Source organism: Dipodomys spectabilis, unplaced genomic scaffold (genome assembly GCF_019054845.1).
Source record: "Dipodomys spectabilis isolate Male_0828 unplaced genomic scaffold, ASM1905484v1 ptg000234l, whole genome shotgun sequence".
Lineage (NCBI taxonomy): Eukaryota > Metazoa > Chordata > Mammalia > Rodentia > Heteromyidae > Dipodomys > Dipodomys spectabilis.
In genome coordinates, this window is record NW_024870911.1 from 589,837 (window position 1) to 612,940 (window position 23,104).

The 23,104-nt window shown below is 36.7% G+C and overlaps 1 protein-coding gene across 3 annotated transcripts in view; it reads left to right on the forward strand.

Moving 5' to 3' along the window:
* The window catches only part of Lin7a (lin-7 homolog A, crumbs cell polarity complex component), a 134,335-nt gene that overhangs the window by 31,118 nt on the left and 80,113 nt on the right, over positions 1-23,104 (forward strand). The window contains exon 2 of one of the 3 annotated variants that reach the window (XM_042698605.1): positions 17,189-17,307. The exons of 1 other annotated variant lie outside the window; for it this stretch is intronic. In XM_042698605.1, coding sequence (XP_042554539.1) covers positions 17,189-17,307 — 119 coding nt within the window. Of the gene's footprint in view, positions 1-17,188; positions 17,308-23,104 lie in introns of those variants that run through there. One more of the 3 variants, XM_042698604.1, reaches the window with a different exon arrangement.

Here is a 23,104-nt window from a genome sequence, read left to right on the forward strand (position 1 = left end):
ACTACAAAAATAAAAGAAATGGCTCATCTCCCCTGATGAAGCTCTCTCTGTTTTCTCAGGGCGTCAAGTGATCTCTCTCCAGATGTAAATTTTTATTTGTCAAATTCTCAGGAAAATTTTACTCTGTAATTTGACCTCAATTTCCTTTTGTTCATTATTTTTTCCACATAATTTTACTTTGTTTGTGGTACTGGTGGTTAAACCCAGGCCTCCCACATTCTAGGGAAGTGGTCTACCACTTAAGTCATTTCTTTATCCCTGACCTCCATTTCTTTACCTGTGAAAGATAGGACTTGAAATTCAAAAATACTTCAAGTCTTTTTCACAGTATTTGAATCTTCTAAAGTTTTTGTGCAAAAATCAAGTGAGATTAATGCCAACATCTTTTTACTTGTATTTGACCTATCAAGATATTTCAGTCTATTAAATACACATTCAATGCAGTATGTCAAAATCATAGCATTTCGTTATGTTATTTTCATTACTTTTTTTCCATGGGTCAAATGCTTATTGTAACTCTCGTTATAGGCATATAGCTTTCATAAAAGAATTATAGACATAGGAGTTTTGTGCACACCTTGACTTAGAAATTTTTGTATTCACCTATTTGACTGGTACATTTTGTATATACAGCAAAACTAATTACATTTTTAAATTAAGACTAAGTGACGACAACAACATGTCTTGAAAATTTCCATTCAGTAATGAGAACTATAGCAAGAAAAGACATGGTTTGGGATTCAAGGTACCTAACCCTTAGCTCTGACATAGTCATTGACATTTTGGACTAAATAGAAAGGCTCAAATTTTGGGTCTTGGGCAATATTTATTTTGTTTTGATTTTCTCATCTATAAATTTATCATAAGGCATCTTCAATTTGAATAGTCTAATTACTTTTTGTTTTTGGGTCTGGTCGTGGGGCCTGAACTCTGGGCCTGGGCGCTGTCCCTCAGCTCTTCAGCTCAAGGCTAGGACTCTACCACTTGAGCCACAGCGCCACTTCTGGCTTTCTTCTTTTTGCTTATGTGGTGCTGAGGAATCGAATCCAGGGTCTCAGGCATGCAAGGCAAGCACTCTACCACTGTGCCACCTTCCCAGCCCCAGTCTAATTACTTTTAAACAGATTTATGACTTTCAAGCACATACAATAATTTAAGTTAGGTTACCTGTACGACCTGAACATTTTTAAATAAGATTTTCTTTCACTATCTTATATTTATGGTTGGAATAACGTGCAAACTTTTTGTTTTCTTTTTAACTTCCTCCTACTCTGTAAGTAGTCTCTACTATTCTCTTCTAAAAATCCACATTAGTGTGACATTGTATTGGTTCTAGCCTTCCTAGGATTCAAATTCATGCCTCTTTATCACTTCTGTTTGTGTCTCATTAATTAATGGCAGTATTGATAAATGGATCACAGTATTGATAAATGGGCTGTCCCTTCAGACAGACCACTCATTCTTTGAGGCCAGGAGAATTGAACTCACTCAAAACATCCATTTTATAGACAACGATGCTGAAGCTGAGAGAAATTCATCAAATTTCCTATTTTAAAACTAGAAATCAAGTTCTTGACTGTCAAGTTCATCAAGTTTTTTTTCCCCAAAAAACACTTTTTGCATTTTGAGAATAAGTACATGATAAGGAAAGGAGGATTTGAATCAAGATGATAGATTAAGCATATTAGAAGATAGATCTTTATTCCTTCTGGTCCAAATTAACATAGACGGCAGCAAGATATAAGGCAAACATTAATTCAGAAAGGTGTGCTGGAACAAAGATGGGTATAATAAAGACAAAGCATTGAGTAGGATTCCTGGAAGGGAGCAGGTAGACAAAATCAGACTCATGAGTGAAAAGTGATTATAAGGATCTCAAGTAGTAACATTTAAATGAGCATTTACTATTAACTAAAGTGTTAGCATTTGAGTTTTTTTTCCTTATTTAATCCTTAGCCCTGAGGTACATTATATTACCAGTATTTGGCTGAAAATAAAACTCTGGAAGCTTGGGTGAATTGTTTGAAATGCTAAATTAGGATTTCATTCGGACAGCTTGAGTTATGAAACTCCTTCCTGATACAATTTTCTTAAACTCCATAGACCCTCAACTTTTTAGATCCTATATCCTTTCTAGTCCTTTGGGAAAAACAACAGAACAGAGAAACCACTGTGTTATACAAAGTGAGACAAGCACACAGAGAGAAATATTACATGATCTCATGTAGAATCTAAGCATGCTGGATGCTACCAGGAGATTAATGAGACACACGGACAAATCATAGAAAATTTTAGCAGACAAGGTAAGAAGTTCAAGAGAGATATTATACTACATTCTTAGAATTGCTAAGAGTAGATTTTAAAGTGTTCTTACCACAACAGTTCATGTGATGCATTTCTTGATTGGATTTATTTGACCAGGCCACAGTATGTATGCATTTCAGAGCCTTATACTATATATGACAAGTATCTTAACATTTTTATTGATATAAAAATAAATCCATAAATTTCAAAAATAAGAACTCAGTGTTAACCTAAAATTATCATGTAGTTAAACTGTTTGAAATAGCTTTTCATAATTAAAACTTTCTGTTAGACCTAAAAATAAATATGAACAGAAAATTTTAAACATAAAAACTTTTCAGACACAGAAAATGATCTAAAGTACGGGACTGGGCTTGGTACCTTATATGGCTTGAAGATATTAATGTACTTTATTTATTTTATTTATTTATTTTAGAAACAATAGCAAGAAAGAAAAAAGCACTTGTGTCCCTATCTTGAGGTTCATTTCACTTAACATCATCTTATCTGGTCATATGTACATAGCTTTTGATCTTTCCTGTTTGTCCCAGAGACATATACTAGTTATTGCAAATAAGGGAAACCATGGGACCTATGTTTCTTTGCACCTGGCTTTTTTCACTTAATATAATTTTTTCCAAATCTTTCCATTTCCTAACAAATGGGACAATGTCATTCTTTCTGATGGAGGCATAGAACTCCATTGTCTCTCTCTCTCTCTCCCTCTCTCTCTCTCCTCTCTCTCTCTCTACATATATATATATGTATGTGTATATATATATATATATATGTATGTGTATATATATATATATATATATCACATTTTCTTGATCCATTCATCTACAGAGGGGCATCTGGATTGATATACCATGTGATCTTTTTTGTTTCTTTGAATGTTCCTCCCCCACAGTATAACCCATGTTTTCACTGTATTTGATGTTGGTACCCTGCATCTTGTATATACATTTCTCTAATTTGGGGAGGGGAAGGGAAAAAACAAAATGCTTAAATAGGGATAAAGGTTGACCTATTGTAACAATGAGATGTACAAGACACTATGTTGACAAACTTTACAATTTAGGTGGGGGGGAGTGTAGTTGTGAAGGTGGGAGGGAAGGGATGGTAGGGGAAAAACGAGGAGGCAACAATGCTTGATAGGAAATGTTCTCATTACCTTGCTCATGTAACTGTAACCCTTCTGTACAGTATTTTTACAATAAAAATGTATTCAAAAGATATTAATTTATTTTATAATTAAAAAATAACAAACTTAAAACACTACAACTAATTTGTGATAATGCTTAAAAAATTATTGCATATATCTTGTAACTGTAGTTCTGGTTAAATACCACTTGATTCCTTCCTATGCGAGTTATGCAGATACAAAACCGTACTTTTTCTTCTTCTTCTCAATTGCCCAGCTTTGGTTTACAAAAGAAACATGAACAGTAAATCTGAGAATGCAACCCCAGGTTATATATATATAAAACCCTGATATATATATATATATATATATATATATATTATATATATATAAAACCCTGTATATATATATATAACCCTGTATATATATATATATATATATATATATATATATAACCTTTTGTATATATAGATATAGATATAGATATAACTTAGAAGTTTAAATCATCGTAGATACTGCCTGAGAGAAGTAAGTTCTCAATAAAATACACCAAGTATTCACCACAACAACTGCTGCAAATGCCAAGCTCTGTTGTGCTCTTTAATCATCTTATTAAAATGTAGATTGCACTACCCTGGTCTCACCATACAATCCCTGAAGTAAATAAGAAATGGGGTGACAGTATGATAGGTAAAAGAGGAAATATATTATTAAGTAGCTTGGTAGAAGAGTAATATATCAAAGTGTCAGTTTGGATGAAAATATTCATCCATTTTGTAGTATAGGATGTGTTTGAGGACAGGAAATGTTAAATTTGTAGTTTCCTTTATAACAAGCTTTTTGAAAACATCCACTTGATTGCGTGTCTGCGTGTCTCCAGCAACTTCCTGATAGGCTTTCTCTTCCAATTTCCTGAGCACAGTGAAGAGGGGAATTGGGATTTACTGATAATAATTATGAGAGAAACAACCTCCCAGCCATAACAGGTATGTGGTTTTCTGTGTAATAAGCTGTGTAGAGATTCCAACTAGCTTTCCTTGTGTCTGGTATTTTAACTACTTAACTGATCTCGACTGGGAGATCATAGGTAGATAAGGCAGAATTAAAATTTATAGACTCAATTTAAACTTAAAACTGCAAAAAGAATTTGGTTCCCTCATCTAGCTTTCTAATGGAGTATGTATTTTAAAAAAATTCCAATTGATATTAGATGTCCGTTGGGGTCACGGAGACAGTAAATGAATGACATTGTATACATGCACACACATAGTCCAGGAAGCTGGTTGTACATACTAATCTTATTCTGCTACCAGCTACATTGTGGCTTTAATGTATTTCTACAGCTATACATTCCAGATTTAATTTATTAGAAATCCCCAAATCTCAATCATGTCAGGTATTCATTTACATGAATGCCTTCGAGGCTAGGAAGAAGAAAAGATGAAGCAAACGGACTCCACTGCAGTTAGGAGTAAGGCTGCAAGGTAAAGAGAACAAGTATCATAAAGAGGAGGAAAAGAAATTACATCCAGAAAGTCAGGTGAAAGCTTTGACTTCCAGAGCTCTCAGGTAAGAGGAGGCCAATCAAGCTTCAATCTTAGCTGCTTGAGAAAGGAAATTAGATTTTTTTTTAAATGAAAGTAGAAAAAGGAACAAAATGCTGAATATATTTCCCAGAGATGCTAGGAACACATTACTCAGTGGGCCCACATAACATCAGTTGTTTAACAAAGAAAACTGTATCTTTAGCTTTGTGTACCTAAAGATTTGTTTATTGGGAAAGTAATCACTTTCAAATGAAATAGGTACCTTCCATTATAGAGACTCTCTTAGCAACTATAGCTTTTCATTTTGTAACATAAATTGTTCCCTTGGTTGCAGTAGATTTGTCTAGCAATTTGAACAACCTGGGCCAGGATTTTGTCATAGTATAAATTCATAATTTAAAAATTCTAGTATTGTCAACATTTTCTTTTATGTGATCTACTTTGATGTTGACCCAAATCCCTGGAGAAGAAATAATTTTAAAAAAACACTCAGCTTTTAATCAGAAATATACAGTGGAGTATTTTCAACAGCATAATGAGCAAAATACTTGTATTTACTTTGAACACATCTAAATTCAGCCAGTCCTCCCTCTGCTTGACCAATTAGTCTCCATTGAGAGCATATCACAAGATGTTGGCTGATCAAAACAGAGATGGTCAAATGAATCAGACATACTAATTGTCATGTCTCATTAGTGACTTGTTAAATTAGTAGGATTCTCTTCACAGCACAGCACTGGAAGGACAATGCATTATTGACCATTGATTTTATTTTATTTGCACACATGCTCTGTTGTACAACATTTGATTGAGCATTTTGGCATCTTTGGATATGTCAAAAGCTAGCAATAGGTTAATATTTCATGTAGATTATTTCAAAGTTATTTTTAAGAGTGAATCTTACAATACTGTGCATAAAACATTGACTTATGTCTAAGGATGTGTATATTGATAGCTGTGATATTTAAACTTTGGTTGCTCAACCATAAGAATACACCTTTAAAGCAGGATATATAATTAATCACTTTATCAAAAGGAATGCAGATGCAGTAATTTTCTTCCTCTAATTTTAAATTATTTTTTTCAAAAATTGCCACTAATCTGACAGTAAGTAAGGACCTGAATAGTGGCAAAGGGTTAGGAGAAGAGCTAATTCCCACATATAGATCAGGTCTCAGGCAGTTTATATGAAAATCTCATTATGCCTACTCTCTTTTAGATCTCACAAAAACTTTATAAAGGCAGTATTGTTACATTATAGTGATCCGATTGCTTTGACTTTCAAGCCTTTCTTGGTTCAGTCATAAAATATTTTAGATAATCCCTTACTGACCCCAATTGAGGGATCTTTCTTTACATAGGAAGAAAAAAATAAGAGAAAAAAAATACCATCCAGCTAATACTTACTATTAAAATAGTTTTGTCTGTAGGGCCCTTATATCTTTCTTTATTAGGGCATGTACCAAATTTGTTAACACCATTTACTTACAGGTAACACAATCTCTATAACTATTTATTTAGTGCTAAGAAGGTATGTGACTTGTATTCACTAATTCATCCTCTTCTGACTGACAGGCATTGCAGAGACCCTCATCATACAACTGTGGCAGAGGTCAAAGGCCCTGATTCTTCTTCTGCCACCTTTACTTTAAATATGCTCACATCTCACCAATCCCACTCCATCTTCTAACCTGAGTTACTACCTTTCATTTGCAGTACTATGCTGATCACCTTCCAGGTCCATTATAATTAAGATTGCAGTTCACATTCATAGTAATGTTTATAACAATCAGATCACATAATTTTGTTTGCAACTAGTCTCCAATAAGATTGTTTATCCTCTCATGATACCTTTGTTTTTTCTTTCACAAAATCTGGACACTGCATGTTTCTCAAATTTGTCTCCTAGCCAGCCAGATGTTAGGGTTGGTACTTCCTTATTTTATGAGAGCTGATTACAACATAGTCACAGATTTTGCAAGGCAGTGATTTCATATTGTAAAGTGACACCTACTTGGAATGTTTGCACCACAGAAATCAGTATACTGCAGATCAGGACTTTGGGATTTTGCTTATTTGTTTTGGAGAGCTGGTTGGTAATGACTTACTAGCAAACCACTATTAGTATTTCATACGGGGATGTTCCATTGACACTGGTTTTGTCTGTAGGTCAACTTCCCACACCTCAGGGTCTCTTTAAGCCTCAATATTCTTATTTTGAGCATATTCTTCTTTTGGATTTTCTTATGTTGTTTCCTCCATATTTAAGTCTGAATCTAAATATGACAGACACAAAGAAGCCTTCCATTAAGTTTCTTAATCAAGAGGCTACCATAGGTCATTCTAGTTTCTTTGCAATATCCCTTCACTTGTAATGTCCTTGATACTTAAAACTGTGCAGTTGAAGTCAATATGGTTACTTTAAATATTAGTTTGCCTATGATTGCAGGCTGAAGAAGACTGAAGAGTAAAGCATATATTGTCTGATAGATAAGAATCATGGGGGGGGGGGTCTGGGAAGGTGGCTGAGTGGTAGAGCACTTGCCTTGCATGCCTGAGGCCCTGGGTTCGATTCCTCAGCACCACATAAGCAAAAAGAAAAAAGCCGGAAGTGGCGCTGTGGCTCAAGAGGTAGAGTGCTAGCCTTGAACTGAAGAGCTGAGGGACAGCGCCCAGGTCCAGAGTTCAGGCCCCACAACCGGACCCCCCCCCAAAAAAAAAGAATCACGGGTTTGTCAGGCACCAGTGGTTCATACCTAGTTGCTCAGGAGGCTGAGATCTGATGGTCGTGGTTCAAAGTCAGCCCAGGCAGGAATGTCTATGAGATTCTTATCTCTAGTAAATCACTAGAAAACTTGAAGTGGTTCCATGGCTTAAGTGGCAGAGTGCTAGCCTTGAGCTGAAGAGCTGAGGGATAGCACCCAGGCCCACAGTTTAATAAAGCCCCAGGACCAACTAAAAAAAAAAAATCACCAGTTTGGGTAGTTGAAGGTCAGCAACGCATCAAGGATTCAGGGTTCAGTGCTATCATTTTCCTTGTTCCAACAACATAAAAACACAAAAGTCATATTTATGATCACAGAATGGCTTTTTCATCTCTAGACCCTTTAAGAGATTATAGTTGTCAAGAGAAAAGGAAAAGAAAAAAGAAGAAAGCAGAGGGCAAGGTTCTGAAGAAATGTGTGAACACTTTGTCCATTTCAAAGGACTTTTCAGTCCAAGTACTTGTAATAAGTTGGCAAAATGACAATACAGTTTGGAAATTGAAGTATGTTGACTTAGCAGTTTTTAGACTTTTGAAGGTAGCAAGAAATAAAGAGGGTTGTGGATGGCTTCAGAGTAGGTACTTGACATTTGCCATAGCATTCAATACACTTTGGTAGCACGAGTAGACAGAAGTTTTGGTGACTCAGCTCCATCTTGATCCAGGCTCCAGCTACCAATGAGTCATGGGTTAAAACTCCACATTCTAAATGTCAACAGAGTTAGCAAAAAACTCATCATTAAAGAATGAGAAGACAACTAAATGACTTCCCATCATTGCAAGCTCATTTCACGTAAGTTTTAGCAAGGACTATTTTTTTTTATTCCAATAGAGAGAGTCAAAGTGGTGAGAAATCGAAAAAGAGAAACATTTCTTGCCCTTCATGAGGAAAGGAAAGTTAAAGGCTAAAAATAGCAGCCTCTATCTTAGTTTTTTGGGGAAAAAAAGCCCTTTCTAAAACATGTCTCCTTACTAACCAGATCATTAAGAATGAGTTATTCATTTTGTCATGCATTTTTGCCACTGTGAACATATGGATTATATTCTATGCCATCAGAGCCCACGAGCATTGCGACTGTTCCAGATAATGGTCCATGTCGATTTATTCATAAAATCAAGACTGCATACCCATGGTGGTTTTTATTCCTTATCTGAATTGTAAGGTCTGCCCAGGGGCCATGCAGGCCCTGGCCTCTCCACCTCCTTCCTAAGTCTCTGCCCAGTACCTACCTCATCTAGGTAACTGGCACACCTGGAAGCAGTCACCTCCCTCTCCTCCGAGGTCATATCCTGGGCCTCCCCCCATACCTCTGTGGGACCCGGGATGGGAGTGGGGTGGGGGAAGGGTCCCAGCCCCTGAGGTCACATCCATATCCAGTGTGGCCACACCTTCCCTCACCTGGCCACACCTTCTCCCCGCCCCTTCCCTACTTAAACCCAGGCTCACCCTTTTCAGCCACGTGGTCTCCACCATGCACTGCAGGGGAGCAGGGGTGGGGTGGGGGAAGTGACGGGTGGGGGGGGGGGGGAGGAAGGCAGTTAAGAATAAATAAACTTCTCTTCCTGCCTGAATACTGCATGGTGTTCTCTTCATGGGCCACCTAATTAAACCCACCTATTTAATTTACCTTACACATATTAAGCATCACTTTCAAAGAGCAATGGCAAGCATGGGTGCTAGAATCAAACACATCTGGTTTTGAACCTTGCTTCTATCAGATAATTCATCCTTATAAGCTTTGCTTGTTGTTACATTGTTTATTTATTTATTTAGCTATATGGTAGAAATAATGGTAATCCCTTTATAAACCAGTAAGAATTTTACAAGATGATCTAAGTAAGTTAAGCAAGCACTGAGAAAATGATGGCCATAAGCTTGCTTTGTTCTGGATCATATAGTAAACTGTAATCTGTAGGGGGCATTTGTGAAACACATCCTTCATCAGAACCACCTACAATGATGACTGCACAGTGGATTTTAAGGCAGACATCAGCAACTTTTATTGTAGATCTTAATTTTTAAACAAACGGCCTGAGAAAATCCATAAATCTTTTCTTCTCTTATTTTTCTTTTTTTCTCTAATTTTTCTTCTTTCCTTCCTTCCTTCCTTCCCTCCTCCCTCCTTCCCTTTCTCCCTTCCTCCCTCTTTCCCTTTCTCCCTTCCTCCCTTCCTCCCTCCCTTCCTTTCTTCCTCCCTTCCTTCTTTCTTTTCTTCCTTCCTTCCTTTCTTCCTTGCCTCCTTCCCTCCCTCCCTTCCTCCCTCTTTCCCTCCCTCCCTCCCTCCCTCCTTCCTTCCTTCCTTCCTTCCTTCTTTTCTTCCCCCCCCTCTCTCTGTCTCCCTTCCTCTCCCCACCCCATATACCTTTCCTTCTCTCTGTAGTACTGGGTCTTGAATTCAGGCCTTTTACTCTTGCTTGTTTCCTCCCACAGTGAAAGCTTGTGTTCTATCACTTGAGCCACACCTCCACTTTCAACCTTTTCTAGTTTATTGGAGATAAGAGCCTCTTAGATTTGTTTGCTTGGGTTGGCTGGAATCTCAATTCTCAGGACTCAATCACCCGATTAACTAGGATTACACTGAGAGTCACCACCAGCACCCAGCTCTAGGGGTACATTTTTACAATGACAAAAACATAAGACCATAAACAAACCTTGTTGATCAGATTGGCTTACTCTTGTTAGCAACCACAGAGAAGGAAGTTCTGGGACTGATTGTAATTATAGCATCCCGTGGAATGCGAAGAAATAATCCCATCTTCCCCCGCCACAAGCAACACAGTCTGTAGTTGGTCAGATCCCATATAAAATGTAATTATGTTTGCAAATAACCTACGGCATCCTCTCGCACACTTTGAATCATCCCTTGATTACTTGTAGCACCTAATACGATAGGAATGCTACATAAAATGTTGTTATGCTGTATTGCTGGTGGAATGATGATTACAATATCTGTATATGTTCTGTACATACGCAGTCATTAGAGCTAACTATATTTTGGATCTATGGTGGTTGGTTGAATCTGAAGATGAAAAACCTACAACTACAGATAGATAACTGTGTGCAGATTTCTAAGCCACATTTCAGATGTAGCTCAGATTTTAAAAAGAGGTGACTCAATTCACATCCCAACTCTCACACTAGATTACCTTATTCCTTGGAGAAGTAATTTTAATTCTATGAGTCCTGTTTTATTCTTCTCTGTAAGGTGCATAATAATAGTACCATATTGTAAAGCTTATTTAGGGAAGTAAACTATTTTGAACAGTGATAAACAGTATAGGTGACACTATAGGTGGCTATTAAAATTTCCAGCATATATTGTGACCTCACATTGACAATTTTAAAACACTATTACACAGTATTACCTGAGGCTTTGAAAGATCATGATGCCCAAGCCAGGTTCAAGATCAATGAAATCAGAAATATAGGTGAGCAGGATCCAAGCTTCTGTGACTTTTTATTCTCTCAGGTAATTCCAGTGGGCAGCCAAGGCTGAAATCCACTGCACTCTATCATTTAAAAGCTCTCTGGGTGATACTGTTCATCAATAGGAGAAGTATACTGGTAAATGCCTAAGGGTTAATCTTCATTGAAAAAAAGAAAAAAAAAAATTAAGAGCTCAGCCTCTGACCAAGCAGGCCTGCTGAGCACAGAACTATTATAAAAGTACCGAATGTCAAGAAAAGCAACTAAAAGTGAAGCTGTGATAGAAATAGAAATAATAGGTGCCGCCAGGTTTGCAATCAGTCAGGCCCAGACTCCAGACTCAAATTTTCTACTTTTTAGTAAGTTACTTAAATTTTCTCTAAGCCTCAATTTTCTCATTTGCCAAATGTAGATATTTACCACCATTTGGAATTATTACAGGGTAAAATAGGTTAAGAGATGTAAAGATCTCAGCATACAATGACCTTATGTTCCTTATGTAATATTTTCAACCTCCCGTAGGAAACTAAAATTAAAATTTAATGACCATAATAATACTAGGAACTTTCAGAGGTGATGAGGTCATGAGGCTCTACTCTTGTGGTTGGACTCATGCCAGTACTGAGGGAATGGTTTGGGTATCCCCAGAATGTCTTCATTATAAAAGTGAGCTCTTTCTATCTCTTTTTCCCTCCCCCCTCACTCCCTGCTCTTTGATGCAACACATGCACGCGCACGCGCGCGCGCACACACACACACACACACACACACACGTGCTTGTTCTGCTGTGTTATCATGTAGCACAGAGCTCTTCGTCAGACGTTAGCACCATGCAATTGTACTTCTCAGCCTTTACAAGTGTGAGACATAAATTTTTTTTCTTTATACATTTGCCAGTCTGTAGCTTTCTGTCATAGCAGCAAAAAGCATAAAAAAACAGGAAATCCTACTAACAGAAAATCAATACCTTAAAATTGAGGCTGTTGCCATGACACATATTTGAAAATGTAAACAAAGCTTTGGAACTTGGTAATTTGCAGAGAGAGGGAAGAAGAGTTTCTTTAATGTTAACAAAAATCTGTATTGATCAAACAATGGGTAATTCTGGAGAAAGAGCAGAAAGCTAGGGAAAGTTTGGAATTTCTCAGAGATGATTGATATGGTCCTTATAAATATATTGATAGAAATACAGTTCTTAAAGGACAATCCAATGAAGTGTTAATGGAGAAATAAGGGATTCGAAACTGGAGCGAAGACCACCCTTATTTTCCAGTTGTCAGAAAGCAAATGGAATTATTCCCATATCCTAGGGCTTAGTGCCAGAACTTAACTGCAATGAAATAAGAAATGTAGCAGAAAAACTAGGCAGCACACACGTAGGTTACCTCATGACTGCTTTTGTCCACATATATGAGCTATGATAGCAAGTAAGTTATTGAAATGTAGGATTCATCACTCATGGCAAAGCAGAATAACAAGATTTTTAGTACATTTTAAATTTGTCCACCACCATCAGAGCAACAACTGGGAGAGAATGCAGCGGATAGGGTGGTAATCATCAAATTAACGGGAAAAAAAACTATGGAAGGAATTTATTTTCAGAGATCTCCAAGGTTATTCCTCTTGTCATAGGTTCAGAGATCTAGGAGACCCAGGACATCCTCCACTGACCAGCTGACTTGGTCTCTGCTGTCACATTCTAGCTCAGCAGAACTCAGCTATTCTAGCTGCCGCTCCAGTGGGTCCATACGTGCCACTTCACGTGCTACTGTGGGGAATCCAGGTGACAGGCCTGGGCGGCATCCATGAATTATTAGGACTGCACACAGGCAGAATACAAGAGCTGTGGGGTCATAGCTTCTACCAATTAGACTTCTAAGGATGTTACAGATAGTTGGATGCCTAGGCAAAGACTTCCACAGCCTGGAGAAGACCTATGGTATAAGTAATTTAATTAAATTAGTTGTTTTGTTTTGGGGTGTGTGTGTGTGTGTGTGTGTGTGTGTGTGTGTGTGTGTGTGTGTGTGTGTGTGTGTGTGTGTTTTGGTTTTTGGTTTTCTTTGGTAGCACCATGGTTTAAACTCAGGGCTTTGGGCTCGTTGGGCAAGTACTATACCACATTGGCCACCCTTCTTGTTTTTGACTTATTTTTAAGATAGAATTTCATGTTTTGAGCCAGCTGGCCTTAGACCATCATCTCTTACCTTCATTGTAGAATGGGATGGTATTCAACATCGACCACTTTCATCCACAGGCTTTTAGCAATCATTCTGAAATGCTTAGAAGAATCACACTCAGCATCCCTTTAAACATACTGCATTGAGTAATAATACAGTACAAATGGTCCAGGAAAGCTGAGATGAAAAATCTTAAAAGATCATTTTGTTCACTTTTTTCCCTTTGGAGACCTGTGAACCAACAATTACAGAATTACTCTGAGCATATTTTTAAAAAGGATCTATGCTTTAGGAGCCTGTATCTCAGGAAGCTCTCCCGCATGATTCTTATGCACATTTGTGTAGTAAAACCATTATCCTGTAGCAGTAGTTCTCAGCCCTACACATTAGAAGCACTCAGAAACTTTCAAATCATCCATACTGACCAGATCAGGGTTTCAACCTCAGTTCCACTTTAGCCTCATACCCATCTTCTACCACATGCAATCACATTAGAATCCTTGGGTATGACTCACCCAGGCATCTGTGATTATTTTTTTTAAGTTTCAAAGTAATTCTAATAAGTAACCAAGGTTGAGAACCTCTATTGTATGTACTCTAGGATACTATGTTTAGGGGTGGGGCTTAAGAATTAATAGCTTTGTCAGTGCACAGTGTAGGGTAGGGATTATTTAATATTAAAATTGGTGTCCTTTTCAATTTTTCTGAACTCAGTCCCTTGTCTGTAGTACCTCTCAGCATGTAAAATCAACTTGTTACTCTCTCCCACAGGAGACCCAAGTAAGTTTACCAATGCAAATAGTGATCTGGTGGTCTAGATTCATGAAAATGTATGGATCTCTGAAGACACAGACCTCTAAAATTTGCCTTTCTGAGTCAGTCTCATGAATTAATTAACCATTCATTCATCAAATGTGCTCTAAACACTTTTCGTGTGTCAAGTACTGAACAACCATCTGTGGATAGAATGATAAAGCATTGTTCCTGGTAACTTAATAAATACACATTTGCAGGAAGGAAGGAAGGAAGAACAAGTGAGTAAAACAGTTATGTCAGAGAGAAATAATTATTGCAATAGATGAGTAAAAAAATGGGAATAAAGACCTGATAGTGATTAAATCTGTGTAGAAGAATTAATGAAAAGATGACTAGAGAAGTGTTATTTAAATAAAGTCTTCCCTGTACAGTCTAAAAACACCATATATGATGTGTTTTTTAAAATCTATCTCTTGTTACTCCATACCTGGCTTTAACTGTAGCCAAACTGAATTCCACTCTGTTTTTGAATGAGACATACTCTTTTACAGAGCCTTCTATCTCCACGTATTCACTTTACCTGAGACATTCTCCTTTTCTTCAGTTTCACATCTTACCTAGGAATATGCTTAGCTTCTGCTTCCACCAAGAGGTCTTCTCTGGCCTCCTGCATGATGCTACTTGCCTTTGTTCTAAGTCCACATTCCATCTGCAATGCACAGCTTAACTACACATGTGACAAGCACAATCCTGCACACCCATGAAAGACAGAGAAAGGGCAGTGTCTTCTGTCAGTGTCTCCCTCCTATACCAGGAACAGAGATGAGTCCATTACATTCCAGATAAAAGGGACAACTCTATATCACACTGAAGAGGTCTGGAATTCTGTGGCCTATGCTAGGACCACCAATAAATTGCATTTGCAAAGCAGAGCATGGGCAAAGGGAGGTGCCAAGTGATGAGGGAAAGCATGACCTTCTAAAGGCCTTTGAAGCAATTTTAATTGGTGGGAACTTTATCCTATAATGAAGGAGTGAGATGTCAGTGAGGTTTAATGAATAAGAGGATAATAATTAGATCGGTGGTTCAGGAAGATTATGCTAGAAGCAATGTGGAGGATGGATTGAAAAAGGAAAGGAGATCCTTCAGGACATATTCCAGCACTACAGGTGAGGAATGATGTAGGCTTCCCTGAAATAATGAATTGAAGGAGCTCCCCTTCAAAAGGCGTTTTTTAATTTTTTTTTCCTCCAAAAAATGTACAGCGCTTGCTGACTAACTGCGTGTGGGGGTGAGTGTGAAAGATGATGTCGTGGTCTAGCTTGGAAGGCAGGCTGCTTCAGGATACTATTAATGGAAAGATAGAATATAGGGAGAGCAGAGCTGGTTTCAGAGGGGAAAATAAATGAGCTCAGTTTTAAACATATTGAGAGTTCTTTGTACCTGTGGGGCATTTGGGTAGAGTATTTTATGCAGTTGGAAGTGCACAAGGTCTCAGCTTGGTACCTTATTGATTTTAGATGTGACTAGTGCTGTCCAATTGACTATGTTGTCTTCCAGTTTATGTACTAGAAGACAAATCTTGGGAGCTTGACAGAGCCATATTGATTTCTTGATTTATTCTACTTTAGACTACAATTGGCAATCAAAATAACGACATCAGGGAGAGATTCTATAAAGTCACTTTCCGGTCATTTTCTTTAGTTAGACACATACACCTATACTAAGACCATACAAATTCTGAAGTGTTCCTATTTTATTTGGTGGCATTGCTGTTCTGTTTTCTGTTTTGATTTGTTTTGTTTGTTTGTTTTTGTTGGGTTTTTTTGTTTTGCTTTTTATTGAATCTCCTGAATCCTAAAGCAAGTGTGTTATTCTTATTACACATAGAGTCAGTAAATTTGGAGCTCAAATTATTGAATAGACAGATGGAAGGATGTATAGTATAACTAGGGTCTTAAGTTAATCATCTAAAAATTGAAACTTCATATCCAAAAATATATATGTGTATGTGACTTTTCAGTAAAGTGTTTACTGAGGCAGCAGGGTAGAAGAGATTCCTCTATGTGTTTGTCTGATTGCCATTAGAGATTGAACCCAGGGCCTCATAAACACTAAGCTACTGCTCTACCTTATCAGCTCTATCCATATTTTGAAATGTATTTTTTTCATATTATTTTTCATAGTAATATGAAATAATTCTTAGACTTTCACTATTCATGACTATAGCCATGAATATCCATGGCTATAGTCATATCTGCTTCTTGCCATATTGATCTTTGATGTTAAATTCTCTTGTAAAAGAGAGGTCATCAGATTTTTGTTTTGTGGAGGAAACGTTGTGGGCTATACAAAAACTATACTAGAATGGATTCCAATTGGATGGAGGAGAGATAAAAAGGATGTGGAATAATGCAGTAGTTGTAAAATGGAGAGGATCTATTAATTTATCTCTTCATCAAATACACGTTCCTTGTATTACACCAGACTCTAGAGATGTAATGACAAACAAGCAAGTTAAATTCATACTTCAAAGAACACACAGACAGGTGAAAGAGGTGTACATCAATCAAATCATCATATTACTCAATGCGATATTGCAGCTGTGATAAATATTATATGGGAAAAGCAACATCAAACTGACAGAAAGTACCTCAGAGGTAAAATTGACAGAAATTATTTGGTTATTTGGGGATCAGAATAAATAATAGACATTTTTCTTCTCCTTTCTTGATTCAAACCAATTTCTTGGCAGAAGTAATACCTATGAAATGCTGTCAAAAGTGTATCAAGTAAAAATATGCTGAACAGACTAAAGTGACCTTTCACCAAAAAATGAAACCATTTGAAGCTATGATTTATATATTCTGATTTTGCAATTAATTTTCTATGGTTTTTTTTTTTCAGAGGGAATAATTAGTCAGTAGTTGGAAAAGATACCATTGACTATAGTAGAGATTGAGAATAAGCAAAAGCAAAAAGACCCTCAGCTGGAATAATGGTGTTTTGCTGATGTGACATAATTAAGCTTGTCTTTCCATTTTGATTTTTTTTTTTTTATTCATTCAGATGTTGCAAGAGCAATTGAATTACTGGAAAAGCTACAGGAATCTGGAGAAGTACCAGTACACAAGCTACAGTCCCTCAAAAAGGTGCTTCAGAGTGAGTTTTGTACAGCCATCCGAGAGGTAGGACACTAATATTATGTTAATCATATCCAGCCATACGCTTTCTGAATAGAAAGCATGTCTTTTTGACACAGTGGAAGCAGTTAAGATTGGAACGTCATCTTAACTTTCTGTTTTTAGCTCCCTGGAGAGATGATACAATTATAATTTAGCCTGCTAAATTCTTAAATTAGAACCAGCTAGAATTTATACATTTCTATAGAAGCAAATGTTGGTCTTATGTTACCAAAGAAGAGGTTGCTTCAGCAGGGGACTCTTCTATGCAGTCTTCGCTACTTAGTAGTTATGTGAAACCAGCTGGAAATTTAGGTAGAAATGGTTACTAATGAGAGTGAAATTTTCTCAGAGGAAGGAACACTCAACCAAGTCTTCTACAGCTAAGTCTGAAATAGTAACCTTCTAGGGACAACAGTTATGGTTAGGCAAACATTACTGTCATGCTACAATGAAGTCTCTGAATAGGCTGTCGTGTTTTTACAGGAAATCTTTGCCATGATTTCCTGTCCAATGGCCTCCAAGAAGAATGAGAGTAAACAAGTGTTTTGAAGTGACTACTTTAACTATTAACTTGTGGTAGAATTGATCCCACTAATAAATTTAACTGATTTTAAGGCAAGTCCTGTGCACAGTATAATCTATATCTATCTAGCTCTCTCTTCTCTTTCTCTTCTCTCTCTCTGCCTTCATTAAGTAACTATAACTTGCCTATCAAGTACTAGATAATGATTCATTAATCAGAGGCTAGAGCCCATAAATCCAGCATATATACTTTTACAAATGTTCGCAGTGATGAAATACCTAAGGCAGAGATATAAACTGTAGATGTAAACTCCAGCAAATATAACACAGCTAAACTTTAAACTTTACTGAGATTGGATTTATACTGAGCTTGTGTTCAATTTTTAGTAGACTACTCATTTAATTTTTATTAATACTGAACATAAGTAAATAACCATAATTACTTCTCTTAAGTTTTAACCTACATATTGATCAGAGGCTGAAAGAAAATTACTCAGTGTACCAGTTTTCTTCCACTGACTTTCCCTCAGTGGGACAAGTATGTCTAGAAACCTTATGGACTTCCCCTCAGTGAAACTCAGTTAAACTCTTACCACTCTCAAGGCTGGAGAATGTCTGACCACTGGGCTGTCTGAGGCCCCCCCAAGCCATCTACCACATGATGGGGCAGACACCTATGCTCTTTCTTTGCTGTATGTCAGCTGTCCATAGTCATCTATTGATAATTTTGCATGGCTCACAATTTGATGCTGTGAAGGTTCAAATGGCTCCTAGCAGAGGAAAGTCTGAAGGCTAAGTTTCCTATGTAGATTTTTCTTCTTTCAGAGTGTTATAAAGATTAAGTGACCAATGTTTCCTTTCTTAGAGGTCATGTTACTTCTTCAGGGTATAGCATTTTGCAGTGCATAGAGCTTACTAGAGGATGCATCAAATGTTGACCTCTGCCTATTGTGTGTATTTTAGGACCATGGTCCATTCAAGGTTCCCATGTTCATGGATCATGCATTCTAATTGAAGAACATTCTGATTAAAAAAACACACATACAATAGGCCATCAGAGAGTGAAGAGAATAAAAAGAGCTAGAGCAGGATTGAGGAGAGACTATTAAGTTAGGAAATTCAAAAAGATTATTAAATAATGACAAGTCACACAAGTACTAAAAGAAATCATAAATACAAAAGAACTCAAAGACAAGAATGATCTCAGGACATGGAAAGGACATCCTAAAAGCCAATGTGACTACGGTAAAATACACAAGCTAGGCTTCCTGGAGCTGGAGAACAGACCACATCAAGCCTTGAAGGCCATATGAGGACATTGACCTTGATTCTAAATGAAACTGGAGACTTTTGGGGGTGTTCCCAGACCTGGTTTGTTTTCAGAAAGGGTTTCTCTAAACATTGGGAAAAGATAATTGTTTTCAGAGTAGAAACAAGAGAAGAAGTAACAAAAAGTGAGAGTTTAAATGATAGATGCTTGGACAAAGGCAAAAGCAGCACAAATAGAGGGAAGTTGCCAGTCTCCAGGTGTACTTTTGAGACCAAAGGCAACATTGTTGATGTATTGGATATATGGCAGAAGAGAGGTTTCAATTGTTTCTTAGGTTTGAGCTTAATAGATGAATAGTATCATAAGATTCGAGTCTTTGGAAGTGGTATAGGTTTGGAGAGAATCATTTAAGAGCCCTATTGTATACCTGGTAAATTGATGACTTTTTTTTTTAAATCCAAGTAGAGGTGTCATGCAGACACTGAAGTCTAAATAACGGAGAGAAGTTAGATTAGAGGTTGTTAATGTGGTATAGATACCTATTGAAATAAACACAGGCTGATCAAAGAACATGATTTACATGTGTGAAAATATCACAATGCCACTCATTATTTTGTATAACTAATACACATTAATAAAAATAATTTTCAAATGATATACTAATAAAACGGAGACTAGGTGTTTAAAAAGGAAATAAATATGGGACTTTATATAGGCATCATGTCTTACAAACCTTGCTTCTAAGGAAGTGAGTTTATGTGCTGTTAAAAATCCATGCACGTTTATAAACATCTGTAGGTAAACTAGAAATTTCAGAAGGAAAAACAGGTGATACATTTTAGCATTCTTATAATTCCAGTGGTATGGAATTGCATGTGTGGAGCTATCTTTTATATTCTCACTGTGTTGATTTATACTTACTATGGGAAGTAATGGCAAAACGGGAGTGCATAAAACAGTTCTGGATAGTATCTCTTCATCTCTCTTATGAAAATATATTCAATAAAATTATAAAATATGGCATATATTGCCAGGCAAGAAAATCAAAACTCAGTAACTAAAAGTGAATCTAGGAAATGCGACAGTGAATATCTGAAAATTAACTTGATTTGAGACAAGCATTTTCACTCCAGGTCTCTGTTTTGCTGGCAAGAAACCACTGAAATTTTGGACACTTCCTGAAAATAATGCTCACGTTTTGTCCAAATTGTCTGACTTTTTCAGAAGTATCTTCTACTTAATAACTTAAAGTATTCTCAGTTATACTTATCAGAGAAAATCTTTTTGAAAAAAGGAAAATGGATAAGACCACACCCCTACCAACCTTGTAATTCTATTTTGTAGACATAATTATGGTTATTATATGTTGAGGCACTGTGATATTTTGCTTATATTTGGGTAAAGAAAAACACCACTGAACCAGCTCTTGGCATATATGCATCACTTATGTGAGAAAAATAATTTGATAAAATTTGATAGGTTTTTAAGGAAAAGTACATCCTTAAAAGAAATCAGGTTTTCTTCATTTTAACCATTTTGTTCTGAGATTTGTATAACAATGACTGATAAAAGGTAGTTGAAGTGGAGTTGTGGCTCAGGTGGTAGAGTGCCAGCCTGGAGTGAAAAAGCTAAGGGACAGTGCGTAGGCCTTTAGTTCAAACCTCACTACTGGCAAACACACACACACACACACACACACACACACACACACACACACACACACACTCACCAAGGCAAAACGAGTTAGGTTGTAGCTCAACAGGTAGAAAAAGGCTAAAGTAGATATAACAAGGAAACAAGTGCAAGGCTCTGAGTTCAACCCCCAGTACCAACAACAAAAATCTTTGATATTTCTAGAAGCAAACTTGTAAGCATAGATTTATTTTCCTTATTTGACAGGACCCACATTTATCCACCAAACTAACGAATTCTATGTTTAAACCAAAAATACAGAACAAATTGATATAGTCAGCCAAAAACAAACAAACAAACAAAAAAAAAAAACCCTGTCTTCTTTGGCCACCAGATATTGCATATCAATATTTTCTAATGTGGTATAATGATAAATTAAAAATAAATAAATAGGGACTGGGAAGATCACTCAGTGATAGAATGTTTGCCTTGCATGCATGAGGCCCTGGGTTGGATTCCTCAGTACCACATAAGTAGAAAAAGCCAGAAGTGGTTCTGTGGCTCAAGTAGTAGAGCGTTAGCCTTGAGCTGAATTGCTGAGGAACATCCAGGCCTAGAGTTCCAGCTCCATGGCTGACAAAAAAAAAATCATCTCCATGTAGACTAGCCATCATGTTGTGTTTGTCAGTGGAATTAAAAAGAACTCCCAATTCTCCCTCTGATACAAACTATAGTTGTGTTTCTCTATCTACGCCCTTTAAAACTAGATGTGTTTTTGCGCTTCAGTAAGTAACATGAGAGTGGGTGATTTGTACTCCATTTCCTACTGAAAGCCTGTATATGTGAGTCCATGTGTTTTTCTCTCTTTGATAGAAACCAAGTAATAGAACACACGATACATCATCAGCTTAGGTTTCAGAGGGAGAAACTGGGAAATGATGCTTAAGCCAACACTTAATGAACATGTAGCCCAAGGAAGAAATAAACCTTATTACCTAAAGCTCTCAAGATTTTAACTTATCACACTACAGCATAAACTTGACTAGACCAGCTGACAGTAAACTGTAATTAGCTTGGATAAAGGTTCCAAGTAGGACTAATACTTTATCTGGTATTAAAAACAAAAGTAATGGTTAGGAATTTATATTTTTACCAAGTTCTGATACATCTTTTTAAAATCATATGAAATTAGTGTGCACATGATGCTTCGTAGATTTTAATTTTTTGATAGACTTAGGATATAGGTTTTTTTTGTTTGTTTGTTTTTGTTTTTTTTTTTTTGGTCCGGTAGTGGGGCCACTTCCGGCTTTTTTCTTCTTGCTTATGTGGTGCTGAGGAATCGAACCCAGGGCCTCGAGCATGCAAGGCAAGTGCTCTACCACTGAGCCACCTTCCCAGCCCAGGTTTTGTTTTTTCTATATTATATCTTACTTTCTCCCAGTCTTCTTTGTTTTTGTTAGTGAGGATAGAATGTGTTACTGATTCAGCATCAATCCCTAGCTCCTGTAAATCCTATACCACTTTTTATAAATGAATTTTTGTATCTTTAACTTAAAAGATATAGTGAAACTAGTATAAAATGAGGAGTTGATCCATCTAATATCAAAGTGTTATTGTGTTGTTCATCTTCAGTGAGATTTTCCTTTTTCTTTGTATGTTAACTTAAAAATATTTTCTATTTTCTTTAAGTAATTGTACAAAGAAATTGTTATTCAACAAAGCAGTTTATGATTACATCACCCCTTTAAAAATTCTCACCCATCCCTCTCAACCTACCCCTTTTTTCTCAACTTTGTCAGATATACATTGAAGTTTTGATGTCATTCTCACCCATTTCTTCTCTTTGATTGTTTACCCTTTCCCCTTGAAACTATCCCTTCCCTTTCAAGTACCCGTTTCCTGATGTTCATTTTGTTGAACATCAAAAAGTTGAGCATCTAAGTAGCTACACTGTTTTAGTTTTCCCCTAAATCTACCTTGAGTTAATAAAATTTATGTGTGAACATGTGCATACCACCCAAGGCAGTTACTGTATATCTATAAACCAATTCTAGTTTTCACATATGAGAGAAAACATAGAACCTTGATGTCTCTGGGATTGACTTTGCTTAAAATGATGCTATCGAGGTTTTCCTATTTCTTTGCAAATGATGCAATATCATTCTTTCTAATGGAGATATAAAATTTCATTGTGTGTATATACCACATTTTCTTGATCCATTTGTCCACTGAGGGGCATATGGGCTGATTCTATAGTCTGGCAATGGTGAATAGTGCTGCAAAGAATGTGTTGTACTGGTGGCTTTATTGTATCCTGGCTTGTGATCTTTTGGATACATAACCAGGAGTAGAATTACTGGATGATAGTGCAGTTGT